This window comes from Geospiza fortis, unplaced genomic scaffold, assembly GCF_000277835.1.
Source record: "Geospiza fortis unplaced genomic scaffold, GeoFor_1.0 scaffold23, whole genome shotgun sequence".
Lineage (NCBI taxonomy): Eukaryota > Metazoa > Chordata > Aves > Passeriformes > Thraupidae > Geospiza > Geospiza fortis.
In genome coordinates, this window is record NW_005054303.1 from 12,212,602 (window position 1) to 12,224,338 (window position 11,737).

General features: G+C 37.0%; 1 protein-coding gene across 1 annotated transcript in view; it reads right to left on the reverse strand.

Moving 5' to 3' along the window:
- ARID4A (AT-rich interaction domain 4A) overlaps positions 1–11,737 on the reverse strand; it is a 46,050-nt gene that overhangs the window by 24,289 nt on the left and 10,024 nt on the right. Inside the window, exons 5-10 of the mRNA XM_005418038.2 lie at positions 7,544–7,623; positions 7,347–7,441; positions 6,646–6,778; positions 5,188–5,267; positions 3,405–3,481; positions 1,800–1,966 (exon numbers count right to left, since the gene is read on the reverse strand). Coding sequence (XP_005418095.1) covers positions 1,800–1,966; positions 3,405–3,481; positions 5,188–5,267; positions 6,646–6,778; positions 7,347–7,441; positions 7,544–7,623 — 632 coding nt within the window. The remainder of the gene's footprint in view (positions 1–1,799; positions 1,967–3,404; positions 3,482–5,187; positions 5,268–6,645; positions 6,779–7,346; positions 7,442–7,543; positions 7,624–11,737) is intronic.

An 11,737-nucleotide genomic window follows, 5' to 3' on the forward strand; every position in this document is an offset into this window, starting at 1 on the left:
CCCCCCCCACCTCCGCCCATGCTTCTAAATCCAACATCCAGGTTACATGCAGGGGAGCAGAAATAGAAGAGAATTCTGTAAAAGCAGTCCTGATGGCATGAGGAAACAGGTTAACTTCATGGAAAAGGAGCCACTTTAAATACTCAAATGCAGACAACACTATTATGAGAATCATGGAGTCACATTCCATTATCTGGGTTGGAAGGGACCTTGAAGATCATCCAGGCCTAACTCCCTGCATGGGGACACCTTCCACCGGATCAGGCTCCTCCAAGCCCTGTTCAACCTGGCCTGGAACAACTCCAGGGATGGAGCAGCCACAGCTCTTGTGCCAGGGCCTCACAGCCAAGAATTCCTTCCTCATGTCTAACCTAAATCTCTCAGTCAATTTAAAGCCATTCCCCTTGTCCTTGGTCCAAAGTGCCTCTCCAGCTCTCCTGCAGCCCCTTTATGCCCTGGAAGGGGCTCTGAGGTCTCTCCCAGAGCCTCCTCCAGGTGAACACCCCCAGCTCTCAGGCTGGAGCAGCTCCATGGCCTCCTCTGGAGCAGCCCCCACAGCTCCCTGTGTGCTGAGGACAGAGAGCTCCAGTGGGGTCTTACAGAGCAGAGGAAAGGGGAGAATCCCCTTTGTGAGGCAGCCCAGGGCATGTTCAGCTTTCTGAGCCATGAGCGCTCACTGCTGGCTCATACCCAGCCTTTTACCCAGGAGAACCCTGAGCCCTTCTCCACAGGCTGCTCTCCATGAATTCCTCTCCCAGTCTGGACAAGCCACAGCACATTACACAGAAAGTCCATCCACCACATCATTCTGTGATTCCCAACCTAACAGGCACGAAGGTCTGTCCTCCACTGCTCCTAAGCAGCATTTATTGCCCTCTGAATCAGCTCATAGTTTCAACCTCCTGCTTTTGCTTGAAATTTTTGTCTTTTTAAAATCACACTACTGTTTTCTGAAACAAGTTACTTTTATATCACCTACAACACACGTGAGTTCTACAGTATTTTATTAATAAGTTAAAAAGTGGTTAATTATTTTTATAAGATTTTAAAAGGTTAAATTATTTAATTAAAAATAATATTTAAATATAATTTGAATTATTTTTATTTTAAAAATTATTTTAATAATTAGTTATTTGAAGTCTGCAATGCAGACTTTTTTGTTTAATTATAAAATATTTAAATTTATGAAGAAGGTGAAGAAGAAGGATTAGTTTTTGTTGTACTTCTATTACTATATTTTAAAACTTTAAATTTTTTATTTTGTGATATTACAAGTTATTTCAATTATATACTCATAATTTTAGCGTTACCAATTAATTTTGGAAGCTTTCTCCATGGCTTCAGGTCAAGTGTAGTGTTCCCCTGAGGGTTTGTGTTTTTTAGTATAGAAATTTTAAAATTTTTAGTATCTAGAGTTCTAACACATACAAAGAAAAATGCAAAAGGAAATTACAAAAGAAAAATACAAAGATACTGTATTTAAGGTGGAGTTACTGCTATTTGGCTCAACATAAGCTTTTGGGTTTTGCATTTTCTTTTGACCCAGAACTTTTCACTCCTCTCTGCCTTGAATTTAGTTTCTGAGATGGGTAACAGGAGACAACTTGCCACTGCTCACAAATCCCAGGAGAGACAGCTGTAGCAGAGAGAAACTGAGCAGGAGTGAGAAGACACTGAAGTGAGCTGAGTCTGAGAATAGTACGTTGGAAAACGCAGGATTTTCAGGCAAGCAAGTCATGAAATTATCCCTGAAGGATGACTGAGATTGTCCAAAAATGACTGAAATTGAGCAGACTCACCGCTACTTCTTCTGTTTTCTCTTCTCTTTTTGGCTCCTCTTCATCAGTTTCTGCAGCAGCTCCATCCTCCTCATCACTGCTGGAGGACTCCAGGATCTCACTGATGTCCATTTTCCAGTTCCGAGGCACAGCCTTGGTGCTGAGAAACGTGCTTGCCTCCTGTAGCCCTAGAGAGGAAAGGGCCCTGGCTTTACCTCATCTGCAGCATTCACAGCCACAAAGCTTTTTTGATTTCCTTTTCACCTTCTTGTAAATCACAACACCAACTGAAATGCAATGAATCCATCACAGATCAAGCACCACGGCTTACTTTGTTCTTTCCAAAATACCATGGTTTAGATTTAAAAAAAAAAACCAAAAAAACCAAACCAGCACTGTCCAAAGAGATTTGACATGAATGTTTGGAACAGAGGGAAAACATGTTAGTGAGAAAAGGAGTGATGGGACAGGCACAAGTTACATTTGTAAAATGGAAATACCTCAAATTCTTTTCCTTTAAGAGGTGCTCCAAGGGTGCAAAACAACAAAGCAAAACAAACCCAGATAACCCCAAAATCTGCCCCTCAGTCACAATAAGACTTTAATAAAGGAGCCAGAAAAACACCCAAAAGCAGAACATACTGCAATGAACTGTTCAGTGTTAGCAGAGAAGAAAAGGCACCAGTTTTTAACACTGCTGACAGAAAAACCTCCAGACATTGATCTCAACTCTCTCTCCTTTTTTTTTTTGAAACCATAAACTATTAGTACCTTTGGTTCCAAAATATTCCCTTGTAGCAAGGAATGTCACAACCCAATTATGTTCTTCACAGGAAAAAAAAAGTCCCTTTCTTCAATTTATCTCAAACCTGGCATCTGTTCTTTTTTTTTTTTTGGCTGTTCTAAAGTTCTTGTACTGTGAAACAGCTATTAAGAACAAAGCAGAAGAGAAATCATATAGTATTAGACAAATCAATCAAAACCACTTCAACCTTTCATTTGAAGTATTTTAAATTTTGACTTGTTAAGCAGCTGCTGCACACCTTTACTCAAACCAGATACTGTTGTTGAGTGGGGATTTTCTTGTTGCTGGGTGGCATTTTTAATTATAATTTTTAATAAATACAATCAAAACATTTCTCCTTAACACATTTCAAGTTTTGATGGATTCTGGTATCCATGTCATCTATCCATTCATCCAATTCTGTAATTATATTTTTAAATTAAACATTAATCACAGACTGTTGTTATGACATTTACACCTTGCTGTCTGGGTACCTTTAAAGTAAACAGTATTTTGAGCAATAGCACAAAATTTTAGCATTAGGAGAGGTAACTATATATTCCATTGCTCACTGACACTTCAAATAGACTACATTGAAAATATTCTATTCATTTTCCACAAATTTGGACTGGATCAAAATAATGAAATAAAAATCAAATAAAGAAGATTTCTACTAGACAAAGCTATATCCAAAGTTTCTCTAACTTCTCCCATTTAAAATTGTTTACAAAATATCCAAGAGCAATTATCAGAAATAAACAGGTCATCATTTATCAGTAAATGTAAAAAGAACCTTTGTATGAAATTACTTTTTTAAACACCTAGAATTTATTCTAAATTACCTTTTTTAGGAGAGGACTCTGATTTTGGTAAGTTTTGAAGATCTAGTTCCTTAATGTCTTTTCTTGCTATTGAGTAACTGTAAAAGAATAGTATTTTGTGATTACATCACAGAAAAGCAAGCATTTGATTTAGAAAAACAGCAATTTCTAAAATTTTCAAGAGTTATAATTCACATGCAAGGTCCTTGCAAACAACTAATTGCCTAAGGCACTTGTTATTGTATGGTCTAAATAAAAGAGTAAATTACCCAGGGTAAGTTTCCAATCTTTGAAATCTAGGCATTAAAGCATCCTCAGATAATTAAGAAAATTTTGTAAATGTCCTTTATTTTAATTGCTTAACCTGCACAAATTTGCAAAGGTTAAACACACAGGCAAAAAAAAATTTTTGAACTGAAAATATGCACAAGAATCAACAGCTGCTCTCCAAAACAAGGATCTAGCTAAGAGGACAGAAAAGTCCTCTATTTTCAAAATGCCTTTTTACTAGCACAGAACAACAGTGAAGTCAGTTCACAGATTTGCATTGATAGACAGTCGATTTTAATTTTTAAATTACAAAAGTGTTCTCACAGCAAAACATATGGAGGTTGCTCTGTTCCAAAGTCATACTGGATATCCAGTCACTGAGTTATAAGAGAAATCCTAACCAAAATGCAGGGAGAGCCTTACAAGCAAGTTAGTCTAACACATTTTTTTTTCTGCTTTCATTATTTCAGAAAATCTGGAGTAAAACTTTATGAATCAGAGGCTGCCATTTTCTGAAGTTAAAGCTATTAGGCTAAGGGGAGAAAAAACCAAACAGAGCAGATCTGGATGTTTTACCAGTAACATTCAAACTGCAGTACAGAACCAGGCTTATCCAGAAGGCTGAGGATATAGCCACATGAAGAGGCCAAAATGAACCAAGGCTTCAGGTACTTGAAATGCATTTCAGTAATCAACTGAAATAACCAACTCAAAATCATGGCTATCAAAAATCAAAAACTGCTCACTTTGAAAGAAAGAGGGTGACAGGTGGCCTTTGGCAAGGAAGTGTTTAGTTACAATGTGTTATCACAGATGCAGTGCAATAACAATGAAGAGAAATAAAGGGGAGCAGCCTTTAAAAAAACCCCAAAGCAGTCTTCATGCTCTTATGAATACATAATTCATTATGTAAAACACATCTCTGTCTCTCTCTCTCCTCCTTCTCCCTTTTAGAGTGGAGGATGGACTAACAGGACTTTTCTTTCTTTTTGAAGGAATATGATTCAGATTCTGTAAACATTTTGATTAGCAATTCTTTTAAAATTCTCTTTTCTATTAAAAAAAAAGTAGATTAAACTTAGGGAAGCATCTAAACAGCCATGGGCATCTGGGCCCTGGAGGTAATGAAGCAGATACCCGAACTACTACAACTGACACCCTTAAGGAAGTTAATTTAAAGCAGTAAGGGAAATAATTAAAACCAAAGTTTACTTTAAAGGATAGAAATTATGAAAAAAAGAAAAAGTAAAAACATCTAGGTGTTTACACTTTAAGTTGTTGATATTTTTACATGAAGATGCACCAGAAACTTTCTTGATTCAATGAATTCGTATTGTTACACACAGTGGAAAGAAGGGTGAGGAAGCACAGGAGGAGTCAGCTGGAAATAGATTATGAATGCCAAATGTGTCCATCCAGCATTACAGAAATTGTACCCTTTCCTTTTGGAAGAAATAACATCTCCAGGAGCAGTATGTGCTGAGTTTCCCAGTTTCCCCCCACAGATATTTAACCAAAGTGAGCTGTCACTTACAATTTGGAATCTGCAAAGGATCGAACTAAACACTGGTCCTTCTTCACCGTGACATCGTCATTGCAGCTCGGTGACACCACCTGAGGAGCCAAATAAAACATTCCTTTATAAAAAAATACTACACACCAAAAACAAACAAATAAACAAAAGCTGATCCTGAAAGGAAAGAAAGATAGACTGCAGGAAAACTGCTGTTTGCTGTTTCTTCTATTGTATTTCCAGTATTAGATAAACAAACCTACTTCCATTTATACTACTAAGGCCAACAACAACACATTTCAAGAAGTAATTTACCCCAAGCTATTGACTTGTTCTGTACAAGCCAAAAAAAATCTAAAACTTCATTTGAAAACTAATCTGCTGAGGTCACATCACAGGATCTTGTTCATTCACTCAGCTGTTTTAGTTCTTGTTCACACAAAATTTTTTTAAAGCATCTATTTAAAAAGTCACAAACCCACTTATTTTATACTAGCTTCTGATTTTTGGCATTTAAACTGAGACTGAAGTTGGTTTTTTGGTTTGTTTTGTTTATTGAGGTGTGGATAATATAAACCACTGTGAATCTACCACATCCTTCCACAGCAGTATCATCTCTAGGTCTAAAGCAAGTGATAAAAATACATTTGCAGTATTTGTATTACCACAAGTTTATATTTTGCTCTAGAATATATACAAGCAGAAAATGTTAAATGCAAATATATGACCTCCAAGTACTTAACCCACCAGTTCAGAATCATGTTAAATAAAAATCTGTCATTACTAAAAGGAGCTACAACCAGAACATGTACAATACCACATTTTAAAGTGAGGTACATACAGATGGATAAGGCAGTGTCAACTGTTCACCCTACATTACATCATATCTGAAAATAGCAAAAAGTTTTCTACAGAAAGCAACTTTTAGTATGCACATGTACACTTTTTGTGTATCAATAAGATGCAAAGTCTCTGCCTTTACAATACAGGTCTACTTGAACTTGTATATTGATAATAAATGTATATTTATTACCAGCAGTGACAATGAAGAGCTGTATCATTTATTGACAGTCAAATAAAAATAAGCACCAATATCTGCTCCTAGAGTAACTGACCACTGGCACAAAAGCAAGCATCAAAGAAATCAGTATTTCAAACTGAAAGTCTTGGGAAAAAGACAATTACATTAAAAAATTTCAAATCCCACTACAATTAAAATTCATAAACCTAGATCCTCTTAAATTGCCTAGGAGTGCAAGTCCTAACATACTTTATTTTTAGAAGAAAAGTATCATTACACACTGATCATTTTGTATGCAGTTCTAAAACACTTGAATGCCATGAAACTAACTCACACATAAATGTTAATCTCTGCTTTCCTACTCTTCAGAGATACTGCAAAACACTTGTATTTTTAGCCAACATGGGAGTAGAGCTTAGCCTGACTGCATTCACAGCTTTGCTGCAAAAGGAACTCACCAAAGCTGGGTACCAGTCTGCCTTCTCTGAATTACAAGTCACACTCACAACCTTGCCAAGCAATTCATCGTTGAGGCGCCTCTTATCTTCATCCTCTTCTTCACTACTTTCTTCTTCCTTTTCATCTTCAGTACTGAATTATTAAAATGTATAATATTTTAAAGTTTGTCTGAAGTTATTACTTGAAAACCAAAAATAGCTTACAATCAGATTTTCCTTCCTATTTTGCAAAGCTTCAAAAACAGTTGTAATTTTAAGAGCTGAAATTGCTTGAAATACACTTAAATATTAAGTGCACTTATTAAGTAAGAGGAATTTTATAGGAATTCTTTCTAAGTAGCAGTATTTTACAACAGCATCATGTTAGAAATGGAGACATGACTCAGGTTTTGATTGTGCACAGACATGAAACAGAGAAAAATGCTCTCCACCCCAAAAATTAAAAAGTACCTTTTTCTTTTTTACTGTGTTCACTATCAAGAAGGTTAAAGAATCCTACATTTCCTATCAAATGAAAAAAGCATAAATGTTCTTACGGATACTACAGGGAAAAAAACCCCTTCAGTTTCACAGTATTGCCAGTATATGACCATATCTATCAGCTGTGCACAAAATTCAGGTGACAGAGCATTTATTCAGTGGGACTGCTTCAGTTTTAGCAAAGAACACCAAAGGAAAAGCAGAACACTCCCAAAACTCACACAGGAAGAGAAGATCTTCTCCCTCTGTTTGATTTCTTCCCAATAACTGGAGTTCCAAAGTGCTCTGGATTGGTTAGTGGCAGTTGATCAAGTGTCTGCACGGAAAAGGGGGAACCAACAATGGTTTGCAATATTTTGTTATAAAAGAAATATGAATTAACTATTTATTTTTAATTCCATGTCCACCGCTGTCTTACCTCACTTTCTGCAAAGTGCCTTTCTCCCTTCAAGCATAATGAAGTTCGTCTCAAGGTCCTTTCATCACCGTCATCAAAAACTAGGGGGAAGCCAAGAAAACAGCAGCATAAGCTGATCACATCTCAATCCCAAGTCTACTGCTTATCTCACAATCAAGAACATTCTCTAAAACATCACTTTCAAGCCTAATTTACTCACTCTTTAGTCCACAAGCAAAAGGAAAGTCAATATTCAGGATTCAGTCTTGGAATAGATTTTCACACAGAGATTCAAGCCAGGACCAAGTAAAGCTTTGGATGCAGAAGTCTGAGTGTAATTTAGACATTCTTCTTATCAATACAACTGCACATTTCAAACCACAAGCCTGGCTGCACACTAGTTACTATAATCTAGCAATCTCTGGGGTTTGTTTGGTTTTGTGGGGTTTTTTTTTCCACCCTATACATTTCTTCCTTACTTATCATCATTTAATAAATATGGTACCTTTTACTTCTCCTCTTGCTATGAGCAATCCCACAAAAAGATCAATGGAAAGAAAACCAAGTTTCTGCTACACTATCAATGCCATCTTACAAACAGATCAAGATACTGCGAACCGGCAATTCCAGGTCTGACACTTGATAAGGAATATTTAGTACACATCCTGTTGTGTGAATGGGAAGTTCCATCAATTTCCATCAATACACAGCAGAAGAAGGATAGAACACTACGAGGCTACTGCAAGCTTTACCTGAGAAAGATCTATTCTTCAGTTTAGACAAAACTTCTTCATGAAAATTTCCCTGAAGAGAAGGAAAGCAAAGTTCCCAATTCCCCCTAACTGCAAAGAGCAGAGCCCAGGTGGCTGCAGGCTGGAATCCCAGCAAGGTCCAAGTTTATTTGTATGGGGTCAAAGTGCAGAACAGAACACTTCTCTATATTTAAACTACTTGAAACAGGCTTTGTGCACTAGTGAAAGAAAGTTTCAAGTGCTGTGCATAGCAGTATGGTAATTTTGGCATACTTATAAAATTAATTAAGCTGGATAAGATAAGCTTTAAGGTTCCTCCATGTTCAGAGTAAATACTGCTGTGGTATGCTCCATATGCTCCACTAGTGAATTATCTTAATGGCTTAGAACACTTGTACACACAAAACAATTAACGTTTCCCCCTCCAAAAATCTCAAACTACTAAATTTTCAAGAACAATCATTTTAGGGGAGAAATAGCTGGTGACTGGCAACAAGCAACTTGATTGAAAAAAAGCAAACAGAACCTAATACTTGACAACACAACTAAACTGCTTCTTTTTTTTTATTTATTATCTCCAAAATTGGAAGCTCCATCTCTTTATTTAAAGCTAGTCCAGTAGAGGGATAAAGCAAATAAACTGTTCATAAAGCAAATGACATAGTCAGTTTTTCCTCCTTAAAAGATTAAATGTTATGAATACTGAAGATTAAGTAAAATACGCTCAATAAAATACACTCAACTCAAATTAAGACAGAAAGGAAATTAGGAAAATCAAGAGTAACAATTTATGCTGTGGACATGTACAAAGAACATGCAACTGCCAGCATGGCTGCAGAACTTGGAGCAAAACATCCTTGCAGAACAACAAAGTGTAAAAGAAGAGCATAAACAGAAAGATTTCCTTATCTACATAAGTGATCACTTTAATAAATTTCAATAGAGAAAAGATAGCACCATTTGTCATACAAAAATATCAATTATTTGAGTTACTAAGGTGGAGCCAAGTAAGGAGTCTGTCCAATTAATCATGATGCTTGAAGTATTTCATAATTGTAGCTACTTCAAACTTGCTTCTCCTCTAGGAAAAACACTTGACTGTGCCTTACTGAAAGCGCAACCAGAACCTCACACTGATAAACTCAGCACCTTTAAAAATACAAGCATTTCTTAAACTAAATAGGCCTTGTGGTTTCCATCTGACTCTTCAGAAAAATCTGCTACACCAAAGTACTTCTCATATTCATGTCACCCTGTGAGTGACTCTTTAATGCCAGTCCTAGAGGATTTAAGGGAATGTCTGTCCAAGGCACAGTATCAAACATTAAGGATTCTGTAAATATAAGCAGTAAGGCACATGGCACAGTTTTTGGCTATGAGATATTTTGAAGCTGTGATAACAGTTGTGTCAGAAGAACTTAATACACTCTAAGCTGCAAATTCATTCCTCTTTTTAATCTCATCCAGAAGCAAGGTTGTTTGACTCTGGCTAAAATGCCTACAACTAACAATCAAACTAAAAACTTTTAAATTAATGTTCTTCATTCCTTCAACAGGTTATTGCTCCAACTCCAAATTCTTCAAAAGCAAAAATCCTAAAGGTTGTGTTTTACAAGGAAGATTCACTGAGCAGGGAGAGGGCAGAAAACAGGAACAGAAAACAAGAAGACATCTCCCCATCCAGACAGACACAGTGAAGTCATCAAAGGATGTTTTTACAGTGTCACCATTCTCATCTCTAAAGAGGAAATTACTGTCCTGTCTTTCCAAAACACAAGGGTGAAAAAGCAGAAGCCCTTGAGGTCCTCCCATTGCCTCATCTCACAGTGGACAGGGGCTTGCTGGGGAAATAGGGTGCAGCAGCTGATTTCGGGAAGGGAAGGATACAAACTAGCCAGGAACTGCTCCCTGCTGCTGAACAGCCAAGGGAGCATCCCGGGAAGGAAGGGAGAAAAGCGACATTTCTGCCGGGCAGAGCCCTTTCCTCAAACATGTTCCTTAATGAGGAACACTGACAGAAGGGGAAAAGAGATGAGTAAGCAGCACAACCTGGAGGAACAGTCTCTGCCATAATGCTTGGTCTAGTCCCAAGAACTGAGTCCAATATGTTCCATACAGAGCATATTGAAACAGTGACAATAAAATGGAAATTTTCAGAATTTTGCTGCATCTCGACCTTGTCTACGATAATAGGAAAGAAACAGAACTGGGTTTTTTCTGTTTGTGGAAATCTACACAACCCTAATCTAGGACAGAAAAATAAAAACAAACTTCCCAGTGGTGATCAATACAACACTTTGCAAGAAATAAAAAAAAAAAGTTCAGTACCTCAAAAATGCAACTTTAAACTCACTATTGATGAGCTGGTATCTTCCATTCCCTGTCTATAGCAGACACTTGTATACACCATCAGCAAAAATCCACTGACTCTGTCTTTACAATAAGGATGTCTCAAGTTTGGTTAATATTATATAATTAAATACATGAAAACCAGTCAACTAATCAAAATCATTTTTAGGAACTGTGAAGAAGCTTGTCACAAAATACTACAGATCAGTTTGACTACATCTTGTTTAGAAATATATATATAGCTACATTATAAATAGATTAAAGGAAAAAAAACCCAAGACAGAAAAAGGAGAAGAGAGCAGAACTCTAGAAAGAACATCCTCATGGCAGTTATGAGATGACTTCCACAGAGCCACCAGTGTCACCAGGACACTGCAGTGTCTGTGACAGTTCTGTGACACACAAGTGCACAGGGAAAACAACCCTCAAGGCTGCATCTTGCAAACTTCAAATCCAACAAGTTGTGTTACTGTTGCTGCCCAAACCAAGTGAGATTAGATTCTACACTGCAAGGAAACAATTTGGTCTAGTTTCCCAACCCACTGAGAAACTTTTAAGTCACCAAGACAATGAAATGAAAGTACATACCACAAATTAAAGCTGTTCAGTGTCACTGTGCACACTGAATTATTCTCACTGGCTGCCTGGTAAAGCAGCAATTTAAGAACTACAAGAGATGGTGTCTAGGAATATCTTGACTAATGTGTGCAGATTTTGCAGATATTTGGGGTTCAGCTGTGGAAACAATATAGAAAGTACCAGAAGCTATGCAGTGCCTGTTAAATGGCCTTGTAGACAAGGGCTGTACTACTAATTCATCACTGTAGAAGGACTTAAGAGCAAGTACTGCACGGTACTGTGCTACGGAGACACAACACAACTCAAATTTAATATTTTTAAATGATTTTAAGTGAGCCCAAATTCCTCTTACAAAAACATATTTGAAATATCCCAGAAGACAGGGAAGTTTGAGTGACCTTTTAGGCCACTCATAGAAAACTATCACCTCACAGACAAAAGCCTGCTGCCTGAAACTGCTTTTTCTGAAATGTTAATCTTACTATTGTTACACATAAAAGAGATTAGAGAAAAAAATCTACCTCCTTTCTTTCCC